The sequence below is a fragment of the Ascaphus truei genome, chromosome 10 (genome assembly GCF_040206685.1).
Source record: "Ascaphus truei isolate aAscTru1 chromosome 10, aAscTru1.hap1, whole genome shotgun sequence".
In the NCBI taxonomy this organism is placed as follows: Eukaryota; Metazoa; Chordata; class Amphibia; order Anura; family Ascaphidae; genus Ascaphus; species Ascaphus truei.
Window position 1 is genome coordinate 27,222,113 of NC_134492.1, and position 18,180 is coordinate 27,240,292.

The following is an 18,180-nucleotide window of genomic DNA, read 5'->3' on the forward strand; positions in this document are numbered from 1 at the left end:
CTTATAAAATACAGGCATCTCTTTTTACTGCGTGGTTGGTCATTAGTTTAAAGGTGCTGTTCATGTACTCCCTTTTATTTTATTTGCCTTTAACAGTCGTATTTATGCAGCCTACCGATATTCCTTTGTTCATACTATAACACTGTAGAGAAGGCTGCATTTTCAGGTGTTGGTGGTGTATATAGAACAGTGGATGCTAATTCTGATTAGATGTGTGTAACCCTGTTTCCCCCCCCCCCCAGTCTCTACGGGAATGTGAGGGGTGCATGGGGGCTGGTTACAGGTGTGGTGGTGCGTACCTGTGAGCTTCCCGCGATGTTGTGGGGGAGCCAGGACCGGGCTTCTGGGGTGGTAGTCTCCATATTATCTCAGTGGTGCAACGCCTCCATCTTCTATACTCCCAGGGTAATGGGATAGGACCGGTATAGAAGATCTCCTCGGGTCCCAGGGTTATACTCTCCAAAACACACACAGTCTTTACGGGTGCAGAACAGTCTCTTTATTTGACAGGGCAACGATATCCTCCACGATAAGGCTTCCAGCAGCCACAAAACAATAGCCAGTGCCAAGTACAACCCGCTCAAACCCCCCCCCCCCCCCCCCGACCTCCTCCTCTCCTTCCCTCCAAGTCACTCGGCCGACAGGATGGTCTGAGCTAGGGCGGCAATACCCCGTGGCCCACCCCCGAGGTTAGCCTCGGGGTGGGTCTTGAATTCTATTCCCATCACCCCTGGCAGCGGGGTGAGGGCATTGGTCCACCAGTCTATGATTCTATCAGCTCTACTTACAGACGCGGATCGGTTTTGTTCCTCTCGCTCTCAACCGGCATGCTGCGCCGGGGAGCCCGTAGCCTCCCGATACTCCTCGGACCGTTCCGCAGGATTCATGGCGTACGGCCTAATACTCAGCAGCTGTAGACTTTTGGTCTCACTGCTTACTCGAACTCTTCTTAAGCCACTCTCTCTCCATTGAAGAACCATCAATCAGAAAGGTCCATGGCACACAGCAAGCACGAAGAACAACAACCACTCGCCGGAGTGGACTGCTAAATATAGAGCTAGCCCCTCCCCTCCTGGTATCAGCCGAACCTCCCTCTTGCTCACGCCTGCAACAGAGTCCAGGCCGGCATCTACCATTCAGGTTAAGGCTATGAAGGGGGAAAACCCATAATGATTACTGGCGCCTGATCTTAACAGGACTTACCACAGTAGAAGGAAGATAGGTATAGCCTGAGCTGTTTACAGGGGGCTACACTCTCCCTATGGTGGAATCCAATGGTCCCCACTTGGACCTATCTTTTAGCAGTACCATCCTGCGGCGAACAACCTAGGAAACAGCACACATAACAATATAATACATTCATAATGAGGTAGAAATTGTACATACAATCCGGGTACTCCCAACATGGAGAACCCTACAGATAGCGCCTTGGATCAGGCTTCCTTACCCGTCGTCCATTGTGGTCAGTGACAGTCACTGCGAACGACTGAACCGCCCCATGCTCAGGCCTGTAGGTGACACCATGCATATAAATACACCTCCCGATGCTCCATATATGCACTAGCTCACTAATCTTATCTTCATTGTGATACCCAGTCCGACCGTACTTGGTCCGCAGGTACTCCTGAACTGCCTCCCTAAGCCAACTGTCTCGGTTATCCTCAACCTCTCTCATGATGGGCTCCGGCACATAGGGATATTCATAACCATGTGACTGCCGGTATCTAGCGACTATGGCCCGGTCAGCTCGACTTAGCTTGGTAAGCGTACGCTGCCCTGCCCTGCCCTGCTTGGCAGTACCCAAAACAATGGTTCCTCGGGTGCTATTTCGTCATACAATATACTAGGACCTTGAGGTACAATACGTTTCTGTTCTATCTCCCTCAACCGGTGATCCAACTCATACCCCATCTCCTGCGGAGTGAAAGAACCAGCCGCCCACCAGTGGTCTACTACGTCGTTCTTAATCAATAAGAATCGCGTACGATCCATCCCTTCGTGGTAACCGGTGAACAAAGGCGCCCACCATTTATCGCGGTGCTCGTACTTAGCGACCTGACTAGTGCGCTCTGCATCAGAATCTACCTGTGATGATACCCCGGACGTACCCGCATCAGTAGATCGCAAGCAGTCTCTCCGTCCCTTGGCATTATAATACCTTGTGGGGTTCATCTTGGACAACACTGGACTAGGAGACCCAGCCTCTGCTGGAGTAGGTGACCCACGGGCTTTCCCGCTAGCTGTAGGACAAAATGGTACAGGGTTAGGCACAGGTATTACGCTTGAATACGGTATCTCTCCTTCAGAGCCCTCCTCACTCAACTCCCAATCCCGCAAGTCCTTGAAGTATTTGGGGTTTTTACATAATTTATCCCTGGTAGGTCCCAGTGGCACCACTCGTGACGGGGCAGGGGCAGTGGCTGGGGCAGGGGGACTAAGGGCCAGGGTAGGGGAAATGTCCAGAGCATTGTCCGGCAAACGGGTAACACCCCGCCCAATGAACTTTTTCTTAGCGGCCCTCCCCCTCAGGCTTTGGGTCTCTCGGGAGGGCCTCAACTCTGTAGGGTAGCCCTGGCCATGGCAAAGGCTCTCTGTTGCGAGGAGAACATTCCTCCAGGACTGGTCTTTCGTTCAGTGGAACCGGAGCTGATGTTATCCGAATCGCCGGCAGAGCTCCCATCCGCCCCGGGGTCACGCACCGGCCATGCGTCGAGGACCGGCGATGACACCTCCGGTACACGATCGAACAAGTAGGCCTCAAGCCTCTCTTTCTCGTTCACCGTGAGTGCAGTCTGTGCCTGGCGGGAGTAAGGGGGTGGTGGGGTCTCCTTACCACTCCGCTGCTTTTTGACGACATCTGGTTCCGCTAGGATCATGTCGGTCTCCGTTGCACTGGGAGTCACCACGGCGGTGGGACTCATACGGGCCTCCGGCCGCACCAGTGTTCACCGTCGGATGGTCCCCGGACTTGTCTGTTCTCTTTTGATGCCTTTGTGGTGGTTCGCCAGTAGGCGCATCGCCACCGAAGTTACACCCATCTCTTCCTCCTCCGAAGAAATCACGATCGGTTCCTTCGCTGGGGAGTCACCCGGTCCTTCAATGATACAACCCGTGGGTATAGGTACAAAATGTCCTCGTTTGGGTACCTCCACCGTGGTCGCGCTTGTCGGGGTAGCCAGCTTGCTTAGTTCAATAACTAGCTGAGCCTTAGTTCCTCCCGATATGGTATAACGTGGACCCAGGGCAGTCTTTTCTTTGTCATCCGACAACTCCGTCAAAGTTCCTGGATAGGCACCCCGTGGCTTGCCGAACAAATCCCGTGGCTCGGTTGGCCACAAGTAAAACGTGCCATACTTGGCACATCGGGCCTTGGTACTCGGTACTGCGCCGGGCGGTCCGCAGTGCAAACACACGCACCGAACATATTCCTGCTCCGCTACGGCCACGACCAGTAGGCCTCCAGGTACTTGGTGAATAGAGGTGTTTATTTCTGCCATAGTTCGTTCCGAGGGAAGACAACACAAGTTTATAGCTCCTTGCTCCTCGAGTGCCAGACACAAGTCACGCTCCTCGCTCAGGTCTCCAGTCCCTCCCTTCGCGGGGGGAGGACCTTCCTGATTGGCTCTGGGTGGACCCCCTCCCTCTGGTGGAACCCAGATGCGGGGTCTTTTCCTTGTCAGCATGACGTGGCCGTTCGGCTTTCGCGCCACTCAGCTCCTCCTGCAAGGAATCTAGGTTTGGCGCCAGACTCCTGCACATTTCCCGCCATTGTCTCACAGTCCTTTTGCAAATCTCATGTGCTTGCTCCAGGTTCGGCGGGAACCGCTATTTAACTCGCCTCTCCGCGGAGCACATGTAGGGATGGCCGCCATCTTGGATACTCCCTCCAAATGTACCTGTGCCCTACTCTCCATGTCTAACTGGTATCTCGTACCTAGACCATGTTTTCCCTCCAAATGTGAACTCTGCATCTTCATACTGTCTGTGGCCCACTAAAATGAGGTGGCTGGTACCCCAGGCTCAACGGAACTTCTCTCCTCCTCTCCTATGCACTGTACTCCCCATATCTACTTGCAAGTGCTCGGTGGTGTGGGTGATAGTTAAGATACCTCTCCTAGGTATGGGCGTCTCCTGCTTTTGGCCGCTATAGCGGACCCTGGGCTATGGTCCCTGGTCTGGTTACCAGGCTGACCCCCCCCCCAGTGACTCACGCTACCCACCTCAAGGGACTTGGTCAGCTCTAACTATCCACCCCCTCCATAACGCGGCCCTGGGCCATGGTCCCCGGATTGGTTACCGCTATGACCCCCCCAGTTGCCTCACGTTAACTGTTTATATCACTTGCCGGGAGAGTGCATCTTAGTCTGTCTGGTTCCGCCTCGCTATAAGTCGGTCCTGTTCTGATAGATATCGATCTCAGCAGCGCCACCAAATGTAACCCTGTTTCCCCCCCCCCCCCCCAGTCTCTACGGGAATGTGAGGGGTGCATGGGGGCTGGTTACAGGTGTGGTGGTGCGTACCTGTGAGGAACAGGAGGGCCTGAGCTTCCCGCGATGTTGTGGGGGAGCCAGGACCGGGCTTCTGGGGTGGTAGCCTCCATATTATCTCAGTGGTGCAACGCCTCCATCTTCTATACTCCCAGGGTAATGGGATAGGACCGGTATAGAAGAACCCCTCGGGTCCCAGGGTTATACTCTCCAAAACACACACAGTCTTTACGGGTGCAGAACAGTCTCTTTATTTGACAGGGCAACGATATCCTCCACGATAAGGCTTCCAGCAGCCACAAAATAATAGCCAGTGCCAAGTACAACCCGCTCAACTCCCCCCGACCTCCTCCTCTCCTTCCCTCCAAGTCACTCGGCCGACAGGATGGTCTGAGCTAGGGCGGCAATACCCCGTGGCCCACCCCCGAGGTTAGCCTCGGGGTGGGTCTTGAATTCTATTCCCATCACCCCTGGCAGCGGGGTGAGGGCATTGGTCCACCAGTCTATGATTCTATCAGCTCTACTTATAGACGCTGGTCGGTTTTGTTCCTCTCGCTCTCAACCGGCATGCTGCGCCGGGGAGCCCGTAGCCTCCCGATACTCCTCGGATCGTTCCGCAGGATTCGTGGCGTACGGCCTAATACTCAGCAGCTGTAGACTTTTGGTATCACTGCTTACTTGAACTCTTCTTAAGCCACTCTCTCTCCATTGAAGAACCATCAATCAGAAAGGTCCATGGCACACAGCAAGCACGAAGAACAACAACCACTCACCGGAGTGTGCTGCTAAATATAGAGCTAGCCTCTCCCCTCCTGGTGTCAGCCGAACCTCCCTCTTGCTCACGCCTGCAACAGAGTCCAGGCCGGCATCTACCATTCAGGTTAGGGCTATGAAGGGGGAAAACCCATAATGATTACTGGCGCCTGATCTTAACAGGATTTACCACAGTAGAAGGAAGATAGGTATAGCCTGAGCTGTTTACAGGGGGATACATGTGTATTAAGTCATTTATATGCAGAAACTGAAAAAAAGCAAAAGCTACATTTCTAAACAAGTCCTTTGATTTCATGAGTTAGTTTCTAAAACTATATAGGGATTTGACACTGTAAACCCTTCTATTACAGAGGACGTTCATCCACAGCAACAGAGGAGTTAATATTGCTGCTCTCTGCTCTACCGAACTCCAAATAAGGTTTGAGCATAGATTAAATTCAAGCAGGTCTCATCTTGACGGAAATTGGAGAGATGAAAAAAGATTATAGGAAGAGACATTATAAAAACAGACCTCACAAGTCAGGCTTAATAGTAAAACCATTCCCTGTCATGTAGACAACAGCAGAAGCAAATATCCTGTGACTTGTAGAGATAGTGTATCTCTCCACCAGATCTCCATGCCTCCTTCAGACATATTCTCATTCATCTTCAGACTATATAATTTGATTGGAGAAAAGTAAGGCTCATCAGGGCAAGGGACCGATAAGACAAAAGGCCCAGAGAGTCAGATAAACATTTCCATGATTTCTAGTTATTTGAAGGGTGATACAGGACTGCAGACATAGATATATCCTAAATAAGTACAAGCATATCAAAACAGAACATACTTTCTGACTTACAAAAGTTTTTTTTTATTAAAATAAATATAATAGTGGCATAGTGACAACTTTTATATTAGCAATACAAAAAGGGCAGTATGTGAATATAAAACCCCATTGGTCTATATATAACATGTACACCTCCCTGAAAAACCATTTGGCGTATCTCACATTTGATCCCACAGTACAGGAGATGGGAACACACATTATGATTTGGAGAGGAATCTTGTGGAAGTCATTTTTGCAAGAGTTTTGATCCCACTAATGCTATTAGGGAACCCGGACTGTGTAAACAGGGTTCTCTCTCTTATTTTCATTGTATCTTTAATGAAATAATGCAGCATACTGTTGTATTTTATTTGTATCATTCTGTATTTAATATTGCCTGTATATGTATATTAAAAGGTACTGTATAAACAATTGGAGTCAAATATAAATATCTAAATAAGTCCATGTGGTATACATACGAAAAACACAGAACAAAACACCACCGACTTATCTCGCATTTCCAGTTAAAACCAATAAAAAAACGGAAATGAAGACTAATTTCTTATTGAATTAAACCATATGTAGCAACCCAGCCACATACAAGATACAAAGGACTAAAAAAAGTGCCCAAATAAACACTGAATTCTAATGTGTCCTTTTTTTCCCATTGTTAACACTGATAACCCCAGATTTTTAAAATAAAATATCAAAAAAATAATAAAAATAAACACCAATTTCACAGAAACATAAATACAGAAAACCTTATATATCAAATATATTATATTTACAAACATTTACTATCAAATGTGCTTATTTTTTCTACCTACCTGAAAAAAGAAATAAATGTCACTCTACATAGAGTATTTTTATCTTTGCATGCTATTGTACACCAGACACATCTGCCTGTATTTATTATATTTGTCAAAGGTATTTGTTTCATTTTTCATTAATTCAATGTGTATTATATAAGTTCTAGGGATAATTTGGAATAAGTTGAGGGCCAAATATTTATCGGAATGCTTCATTTTTAACTTTGCCTCTAACCACCACCCTCTAAATACCATTTAAAATATATTATTTTCCATACACAGAATGCAGAATTAGTTTGCATGCTGTGTTAAAATTATACCTTTATCAGCCAACTAGCATAATAAATGTGCACGCTTTCAGGAGCTATCTTCAGGGATCAACTGTATTTAAACAAAAATGTGCATTACCATCAATTACTACCTTTTTTCCGCTGGTTATTATAAATGGATGGCATTGCACAATCTTTTTCTATTTCCTAATGTATTGCAGCTGTTAAACGGACTTTAAATGCATGTTCTGTATGTATTAACAGTTGGTGGCTTCACCTCTAGAATGAGTCATCATAATCAATACATTTCTCTGAAGTGGCTTTGATCATCACAAGTCCTACTAATACTAAGGCACTTCCCAGAATTTTCCTTTTATATAGTGTGTTCCAAATAGAAGTTATATCTACTGTATTAGGACTGTAAATTCAGCATGCTCTCTGACATACAGTAGGAAGGCATTTTTTGGAGGAAGTTACTAGGTGATTTAAAACTGGCACAGGTTGTATGGAACACAGTGATAATTATTTATTTTAGGTGAGTAAATGCCTTGGGGAAGAGTGTGGGACCTCTGCAACCGCCAGTGACCCCCCCCCCCCAAAAAAATAATCTCGTGCCCCGCAGTTTGCGCACCCCGTCCTAACTAATGTCAGGATAAGTCCCAGCATTAACCTTAATGGACCTCTGTGGATAGGCTCTCTTATGGTAAAACCTCATTTGCATCTCATTATCACCAACTGTGATTATAGTTAACACAATGCCCTTTACGGAAGAAAACCTGACTTAACATTATGTTATTCTCCTCTGTGGATACAGCATTACTCTTAACGTGGCGTTAGGTTAGGTTAGCACCCTGTTCAGTGACTTAGCGCTTTGGACTTCAATGCCTGGCCATTTTTTTCTTGCGAAGTTTGCAGATTTAAAAATGTAACCGGTTTGTGAAATGTGAAGAACATTTTGCACATCTCTACAACACACCATTTCGATTGATAGCACTTCCCACTACCATTATTATTTCACCTCTGTCTGCCTTTTACTTAACTAGCATGTTCCATTGTAACATACAGATAAGGGGAGTGTTGATACTATACAGAGAAATCTACCTGACACAGAGATTAGGGCGACTTCTGACACAAAAATCTAACAGTGAATGGAAGTGTATTGGGGATCTCGGTGCAGAGGTGACAGTGGGTGATTGGTGATAAGGGGTGTACTTTTTAGTGCAGTGTTTCTTAACCTTTATTATTGTTCTACAAGGAAACACTATTTATTTGAGGCTATAACCAAGGCATCTCATTTATTTATTGGTAGTTAAGTTTAATAATTTTCCCATAAGAATATTATTCCTAGTTACAATGTTACCACAATGACAGCATGCAGAGATATAATTCTAGAGTCCTGTTTATCTATCTGTAATATGAAACACAATCTTGAATCAACAATACACTAACATAATAACATAATTTCTATTCCCTGGGGTAATCCTTCAGAGGCACCCTTAGGTCTTAGGGAACCCCGGTTGAAACACACTATATTTCTATTTCCTGCACACTGAAATAGGGCCATGACAAATAGGGTTTTTTAATCAGGCATTGCACATAAGGAGAGGTTACATGTCACAACAATTGATGGGAAAGAAATTCCAGATATGGATTATGTGATTGTGACAGAGAAGTAGTTGGGGCAGAAAGTAGGCAGCATTGGCATGAACGCAAAGGTATAACACAATATACATTATTAGTCCATGTTGGCTCACAGTGCAAAGAGAATACTCACAATTCATCAAAAAATGATTAGTAAAATAATGTTTATTTAACAGGAAAATGTGGCCATATTTATACCACTTTGCTGATGAGAAAAAAAACAAAAGAAGTGCCAGATAGGACAGAGGTGGGGGGGGGGGGGGTCAAAACAGCAAGGAAGAGCTGAAACAGGGTGTATATGAGTTGCAAGTGGGAAAGATACTATTTTCAACCACAAAATCAAAGACGTCAGTTTCATTATAACACATGCTACAAAAAAACATTACATTTCAATGTTACCCGAAGAATGTAAATAAAGTGTAAACTCACCTGGGATTCTTTCACATTTTCAACTGTGAAGTTGAACCAGACTCGAAAGCGCAGGTTACAAGTGTCAGGTCTGATAAAGAGATCATATTCAAACTCTGCGATATAGTCCACACGGCCAAGGTTACCTATTACAACAGAATAACAAGAAAATACATAAATACACTCATTCCACATTAATCTTTGTGATTCTAAGCGTGTAATTCTATATTGTAATAACTGGCCATTCGGGACGTTTTCAGCTGAAAACAATACAATCGTCCACTTTGGATGATATAGAATTACCCCCTAAAGGCTTGTTGTAACTCCGGTAACAAAGAGATTATTATTGCTGAGGATAACACAGCTTCCTTCAGGTTACAGCGCATATCTACTAAGTAGTGCTGTATTATAAGACACCATCCATCAGCTGAAGACACCTTAAAAAAAGTTAATTCAATTTAAGTAAAATCAATTCAAGTGTGTTTGCAGTAAATGGTCATTAGGCATTGGTTGGTGTTTTGTGGCATACCGTAGCACCACTAAGTAAACATGGTTCTCTATGCCACATAACTCTAGGTTAACAGTGTGAAAATGACCCAGGATGGTCTTTCCTTAGCTGTTACTCTATTATACCAAGGTTGCCCACAGATCAGAAAATATGAACACAAAACCAGGGTTGGAACTTTATCAAACTGGTGACAGAGAGTTATGTATAGAAATAAGGGAAAATATATGTTGGAACTGGACAGTGACATTTTTATTGCTTGCAACTATATGTAAACATGGTAGCAGTAACCCCAAGGTGCTTAAGATCTTGTTGTCAGAGAAATATTACTAATGACAACTTTGTCAACTTATTACAAAAAAACAAAGGAATAGATAGATAGTAGTATTTTATTATAATTTAAACCATTACTCCATTAGATTTACAATAACGTACATTTTTAAAGCCATTTTGCTGCAGTTTCAATTTATTATCTGAAAGATCACACTCGACTCCTCGCTCACATTCTCCTCTCACATTCAAAAGGTACTGTAGCTAAATCCTGTCCTTTTTTCCTCCACCATATTACAATGATACGGCCTTTCCTCTGTTGCTCGACTGCTATAACTCTGACACAGGCCCTCATTCTCTCAAATCTCAACTACTGTAACCTCCTGCTGACCGGCCTTCCTGCCTCCCGTACAATCTATCCTAAACGCTGCTGCCAGAATCACTCTACTCTTTCCTAAATCTGTCTCAGCGTCTCCCCTGCTGAAATACCTCTCCTGGTTTCCTATCAAATCCCGTATCACAGGGCTGCGTAAACTTTGCCCCCTGCACCCCCTGCATGCTTTCCCCCCCTTACCTTGATGTGACGTCACGTGACCCCATGGCGTCATTTGATGCTGCATTGCCATGACGACACGACGCTGGCAGCCAAGATTAGTGAGTTACAGAGGCCTCACGCGGTCTACCGGCATTTAATTTAAATTCCTTGGGGAAAAGTGCAGGACCTCTGTAACCGACGCGCCCCCCAGTTTGTGCACCCCTCCGTAACACACACACAATTCTCCGACTCACTTTTAAAGCTTTACACTCTTCTGCCCCTCCCTACATCTCAGCCCTAATTTCTCGTTATGCACCATCCCGACTCTTGCTTTTCACTCATGGATGTCTTATCTCTACCCCCTTTGTATCTAAAGCCCTCTCCCGCCTTAAACCTTTCTCACTGACTGCCCCACACCTCTGGAATGCCCTTCCCCTCAGTACCCGACTAGCACCCTCTTTATCCACCTTTAAGACCCACCTTGACGAAGCGCCGTTGCGGCATGAAACGTCCTATTGTCCTATTTGTGTACTCCAATAAAGCCTTTCCTGACCGTGGGTTTAAATTGCCAGTTATTGCCGTTTTCCTGCTGTTGCTCCGGATGCCTGACACTTTATTTCTGCCATCTTAAAACACACCTCCTTAACGAAACATATGAGTAGCTCAGTGACTGATACTTTACACCTCATATATAAACCTTGGCCTTTGCAGATACACTTACCAGAACACCTTCCTACTGTCTCTGTACGTTCCTCCTACTTACCAATTAGATTGTAAGCTCTTCAGGGCAGGGACTCCTTTTCTTAAATGTCACTTGTATGTCTGAAAGCACTTCTTTCCATTATGTGTTATTTGTATTATTTGTTATTTATATGATTACCACGTGTATTACGGCTGTAAAGCACTATGTACATTAATGGCGCTATATAAATAAAGTTGTACATACATTCATACATAATGACAACACTTAGGTTGGGGTTTGACAACCAAGGTTATTGGAATAAGAAAGGGATGAGAAACTCAGTAGATGAGAAGTTCTACTCGCAAACTAGAATGATTATATATTTCCTGTGAGTATGATTCATTCAAACATTTTTTTTGTGTGTGTGCAAAATCAAGAAGAAAAAATACATTTGCTTTCAGACACCTCTGGAAAGTGTGTTTCAACATCACTTTTGGCGGAGTTTCAAGAGTTCCTTTAACTTACACTTTCCAACACTGAAAATCAGCAAAATAAATCTCTTCCCAGAGGAGCTAGCTATCTATTTTGGGTCTCTGAGGCACAGTGATTCCTATATATCATTGGGGGTGCGGACGGACGGGGGGGGGGGTGGCAACTACTGTAAAGTCCTCAATGGCCTCCAACAGGTCAGGTTTTCAGGATATCCCTGCTTCAGCAGAGGTGGCTCAATCAGCGGCTCAGTCAAAGTCTGCACCAGTGCTGAAGCAGGGATATCCTGAAAACCTGACCTATTGGTGGCCCTTGAGGAGTGAAGTTGGTGCCCCTGCTGTATATCATAACAAACTTTTTACTTTGCGTTCATAAATAATCCTCTTTTAAGTAGTGCAGCTTTCTTTTTTAACTGCCAGATACTTGAATGAACCCCAAATGTGCTGATCAGAAGCATCTTAAAATCTCAGTGAGCTAAACTTGTGCCTTTAAAAAAAAGATTCAGTCGGTATATTATAAGGTTGACAATGAGGATTACATAATGCTTGGCGAAAAATAATATCTTGTATTTACCCATCACCCACATATAATAATAATAGTTTGTTCTTGTGTAGCGCTGCTAGCTTTCGTAGCGCTTTACAGAGACATTTTGCAGGCACGGTCCTTGCCCCATGGAGCTTACAATTTATGTTTTTGGTGCCTGAGGCACAGGGAGATAAAGTGACTTGCCCAAGGTCACAAGGAGCCAACACCGGGAATTCAACAAGGTTCCCCTGCTTCAAACTTTGTGCCCGTCAGTGTCTTTACTCACTGAGCCGCTCCTTCTCCCAAAACATTTTACAATAATATTAAAGAGGCATTTATACAAGAGAACCGCTAACACCACACCTGCTTAATAAAATAAATGTAGGGGTCAGGTCACATCCCTGAAATGTACAGTACTTGCGTATCCGACGGTATCATAACTTCTGCAGTGCCGAGTGTCTATAGTAATGTAGCTATCAATCAGTAGATTGTGTTTGGGTGTATGTGCGTGTATGTATACACACACACACACACACATATACACACACACACATTCAAGCTCTCCAGCACAGAGATTTTATTTGCGATTGTCTGATTTTGTTTGCTGCACTTATATTATAATATCCTTTACTGCATTGTCTCTGTATTGTCTCCCTTGTAAAGCTTTTAGTACAGCTGTGGGCACTATATAAAGACATACATACTGTACATACATACAGATCTCACAGAGTTCATTGCTTTGCTTGAATTCACAAACATGTAACTATGCTGAATAGTTTCATTATCATCAGCTCACATTTCCTTTCTGGGGATAACTTGTAGAGATACGTGAGCAGGAGATATATTGTGTACATCGGTGTCAAAAAAGTAAACAACCAAACCACTGATGTAGAGGTGAAAATACTATGCAATTAGCTACTAAGTACTAGCTATAGGCCCTACTGCCAATCAGTAAACCAATTGTTTAAATCCCTTCCACGGTGACTCTGTTTTGACTTATTGATTCTTTACTTTAATATAAAACAGAAGTATTTCTATGATATAGATCTTTATAAAATTCATTTGATTATGTATACTTCTCCAAGACACCTAAACTCTGTCATTCTATTTCCTTAAAATCCAAGATTTAGCCAAGGCTGACAAAGGAAGTAGAAAAGAGTATAAAGATGAATAAAACAAGAGCAAAAAGGGACAGTGCCAGTCCTGATTCTTCTGGCTCGCTTGCTTCTCGGTTAGGAAAAGTGTTCTAACACAACACATTCCAGGCCTATCCTACCTCTAACACAACACACTGCAGGCCTATCCTACCTCTTCCAACACAATTTTAACCTTGTCTGTAACTGTTACATATGCCGATACTCATATATCATCTCTAACTGCCCATGAAATGTCTGTAAATTGAATGTAACCATGTATTATAATAACTCTTTGCCCAGGACATAGTTGAAAACGAGAGGTAACTCTCAATGTATTACTTCCTGATAAAACATTTTATAAATAAGCTATGTTGGTCATTAATTAAATTGAACTGCGATATAAGTCGCCTGATTACAGTACATTACATGCATTTGTGAATGTAGGATTAACTTGGCTAGAATACTGTAAGCAATCAGTTCTCATGTTAGAGTGACAGAAATCCATTTATGTTGTTACTTAGTATGACAACATGTCTTTTAACAATAAAACATATCTTTTACTTTGTGAGCATACAGTAGAACAAACATTTTTACTAATGTTCCATAGTTACAGGACCTGACTGACACTTTACACGTCTAATTTATTCTTTCTCTCCTCTAATAACGCATTACTCTGTACTACTTTCCTATGCAATACTTGAGAATGGGTTGTGAAGAAGTTATCGATCGATCTAAATGTAAAACTGTACATTTCCCTAAGGATGTCTGCACATCCCTCTGTGATAGGAGAAATGGCCTGTCACTCACCCAGAGACGGCCAGTGAGGATGCACATCCCTCCCTCTCTGTGATAACCTGATTGCCCTGTCGATCACCCAGGGATAGCCAGTGTAGTTGCACATCCCTCCCCCTCTGTGATAGGCTGATCGGCCTGTCACTCACCAAGGGACAGCCAATGAGACTGCATATCCTGTGTAATGAGAATGAACATTGCCTGTGTGACATCATAGGTGTCACATATGAAGAGTCTGTGGAGTTCAAATTGGAGGGGAAGAATGCAAGAATTGTACTCTGCACCTCATCATCAACCCTGCAACTGTGTGAACTTGGCTTTCTAAGCTGCTGTTTAACCTTGACTTCTACACTGCCCTCACAGGCCTGATATATATACCTGCTCTTTCAACTTCTACTCCTCATATCCTCCAATACCTGGGAACTCTCTCTTCTTGCCTCTCTCTCCATCTCTTTATGCCCTCCCTATTGCTTTTCCTGTTTGCTGTTTCCTCACTCTTTTGTAAACTTTTCTGTTCTCTCCAACTTCCCAACTCTCCTCCTATCCACATTTCTTTATCTCTCCTTCCCTACACCTATGCTTGTGCCTATACACTGCACCACTTTGTACACACCTTTCCCAACAACTTCTACACCACTCAATAAAAATCACCCCCACAAATTCTCTCGCTCCCTCTACTCCCCCTTGCTTCTGGGGATAACTCTTAATCCTGGACCCAGCCATATACACACCTGCTCTCACCCACGCCTGATAACCCAGCTAATTTAATACCGACCAACCTTAAAACTCACCTCTCAAAAGAAGCATCCGAATAGCCTGCACTCGTGGCTACTGTCCCACACCCACAATCACTCCTATAAACCATTGTGGCCAATCACAGCCACCTACTGCACTTAACCACCTTCAAGACCATGCATTGCCATCTACTACATGTACTCACCATCAAGGCCAGGTACTGCCATCTACTGCACTTATTCCCTCACCTGCTATCTCTGTAAGTCTGTCAACTTACTGCTTAAGATTGTAAGTTCTACTGGGCAGGGATTTCCTTTCCTATTGTCTGACTTTGCTGCACTTATTGTATTATTATAATTCCCTGTACTGTATTGTCTTTTTAAAGTGCTGAGTATACTGTTGCTGCTCTATAAATAACGACATATGTAGCCCCCTTTCTCCCATGTCTAGGGAAATTATGTGCGGTGCGTTAACCGAGTGACTCACAGGAGGCCTGATCCTCTGCTGCAGGGAGCCTGGGGTGATTACAGTCGCTCTGATGACAGAGCCTCCACCTGGGAAGGATCCAAGTGCAGTTGGATAACCCCTTCCCAGGAACACATAGTTAAGAATAAATATACTCACGGTTATATAACAACTGATCTTTACTGGTAACACATATAACTTTGCACAACTGTACCACCAACACAATACCACCACCCTGGTGAGACCCCCAAAGTACTGAGGTGCCCTGGGTACCTAACCACCTGATGTCCACAGGGTCAAAAATACCCAAAGTGTGTGTGGTAGCGCTACCCACAGATGTGTGTATGGCCCTTGGTGTATGTAGATGATGATACCTTCCCGGGTACTCCAGTACCTGGATACCGCCGAAAGACACAAGGATCCGTCTGATCCAACAAAGACGTGCCTCTGCGTGGGGTGAACTCCCGCTGGAGTGACTCACCTTTAAGAGTCTCTCGACTGTGATGGTTGTCTGGTCCCAGACCACAGGCCGCGAGTCGCCGCGCGGCCTTAGTCACTGTGTCCCTGATACTATACAGTACTAGGGAAGTGTCCCTATCTAGGGGCCTTCCCTGCAGCAGCCACAAGCTACAAGTGGTCGGGCCTAACTGGGGCCTGCGGGGGCAATCTAGGCCTAGTCCAGAGCACGGCCCTCTGGACACTACCTCTCTTTGCCTACCCTGCTCCGACTGGCGCGCGAGGTGGTAGCACACCAAATGTATCAATCTTGGCTGCTGGGAATCTAACAGCCCTATTTGCTGTGCTGCGCCACGTGTCTAGCAGCCTCTGGGGCTGCTGGGACATATAGTCCCTCTGTGGAGCTGTCTGTAATGGCTGCCACTATCTTACCTTTTGCGCATGCATGAGAACTCTAATGCACATGCGTGAATACTCCAACATGGCAGCCCCCGCTGTCGTGTGCGCGGCGGATCTCCAGTGCTTTGTCGCTCTCTCAGACGGCCCGCAGACTCTGCCGAGCAGCTCCTGTCCTTATCTGGACCCGGCTCTAGCTCAGACGGCACCCCTACAGCCATCCCCACTCCCCGCAGACTAGCAGGTAAGGGGAACCAAGGGGGGACCTGACTTCATCCTCCCCCTGGTAAAAACACCAACCCCCACGCTTGGGAACAACATAACCATACACACACTGTTACGGTGAAGGGGTTAACCACGCTTATAATAAAGGTCAAGCTCACTTGGTTAACCCTGACCCATCTGTTAGGGTCTTAGAGTGTTAGCTCTGGGACCCAGATGTAAAAAATGTATTACTGCAACTGTATACTGATTTTGCGACATTAAAGAATTATGTTATTTTTGCCTTTACTGGGATGCTAGGATCAGGAGATTTCAAGGCTGTAAGTTTCAGGGTGGGTGTGGCGGAGAAAGTCTTTGCAGTATGTGTCTATGTAGCGGGGTTCCGGAGTTATGTGATACCCCAAAAGTTGTGTGCGGAGATTGAGTGATATCTTCGGATACAGCTAAGCGCATTACTCCGCCAACCTCGGACCCTGGAAACGTTCTTACGACTCACCGCCAGAGTCCCTGCTGCAGCATCTTCCAGACAAGGTAAATGGGCATGAAGGGGTTAAAATATATCTGCAGGTATACACGGAGTCCTTAGTATAGCAGGGATTCCCCAGTATAGCAGAGGTACCCACATACATGCCCAGGTATCCTGAGACTAGAGTAGGTGGTCAGGAAGGTGTGCAAGCTACGGTTATAAAGCTGAGCATGTTTGCAGTGTTTTAAAAATTTTAAAGTATTTTTCTCATGTGTGCCAGGAATGAGGCTAGTGATTGTAGGGAATATTTACACTCACTCCAGAATAGGAACTCATAACTTTTAGCACACAGAAGACAGGACACCATATCTTTTAATATAAACGGGAATAGTTTAATACATATAGATATTGATAACCTGTATATGAACTGAGGGCTTTCTAAGTCATGGATTCCGGAAAACCCAGCTGGCGACCAAGCTTAGTGCCTCTGTGTCTGTCCAGAGTCCGTACTTGAAAGGCTCAGGGATGCCAAGGTGTTCGAACAGGAGGGGCATTGCAGTTATCTTTGAGTATCCACATCCTGGCCTAACAAGGCTATCTGATGACCCTATACATATATCCCTTCCCTTCTGCGATAGATTGAGCGGCCTCACACTCACCCAGGAAACACTGGGGGAGGGAATTTTAATGGCAGTGGGAAGAGGAGGAGACAGATGAGATGAGTAGGAGAGGAGGGAATGTAGTGTGCACAGAGAGAAGCCGACAGTAAGGCAGGGAGTGCAAAGAGAGGGGAGTACAGAGTGCAAAGAAGAGCAGGGCATGATAGAGGGGGAGGGGAGACAGCAAGGAGGGGAGAGGAGACAGAGAGAGTGTAGAGCAGTGTGCACATGGGGGAGGAAAGGCAGCAAGGTGAGTAGGAGGAAAAAGAGACAGCAAGGAAAGGAGGAGACAGATGAGTATGAGAGGAAGGACGGTAGTGCAAAGAGGAGCAGGGCATGATGGAGGACAGAGTAAGGCTAAGGCCCCGCTCCCTCAGTCAGCGTGCCCGCACTGCAGACAGGCGGGGCGCTGACAGACACAGACCGCGATATGCGGTCTGTAGGGAGCGGGAGCCGGGGCTGGATTGGGAGGGAGGGGGGCGTGGTTTAAGCGGGGGGGGCGTGGTTTAAGCGGAGGGACCCGCTACCCCCCCCCCCATGGGCTCGGGCTGCAGCAGGGAGCTGCTGCGGGCTGCGGGCTGCCCTAGGTGTGTGATCGGCTGGGCTTGTACAGACAGCACTGGGAGAGGGACACTGTATCCGGCTGCAGCAGG

General features: G+C 45.6%; 1 protein-coding gene across 3 annotated transcripts in view; it reads right to left on the bottom strand.

The window, feature by feature from the left end:
- The window catches only part of LOC142503696 (cytosolic carboxypeptidase 6-like), a 1,053,590-nt gene that overhangs the window by 901,091 nt on the left and 134,319 nt on the right, over positions 1–18,180 (bottom strand). For all 3 annotated transcript variants that reach the window (XM_075616294.1, XM_075616295.1, XM_075616299.1), the window contains one exon: positions 9,216–9,340. In XM_075616294.1, coding sequence (XP_075472409.1) covers positions 9,216–9,340 — 125 coding nt within the window. The remainder of the gene's footprint in view (positions 1–9,215; positions 9,341–18,180) is intronic.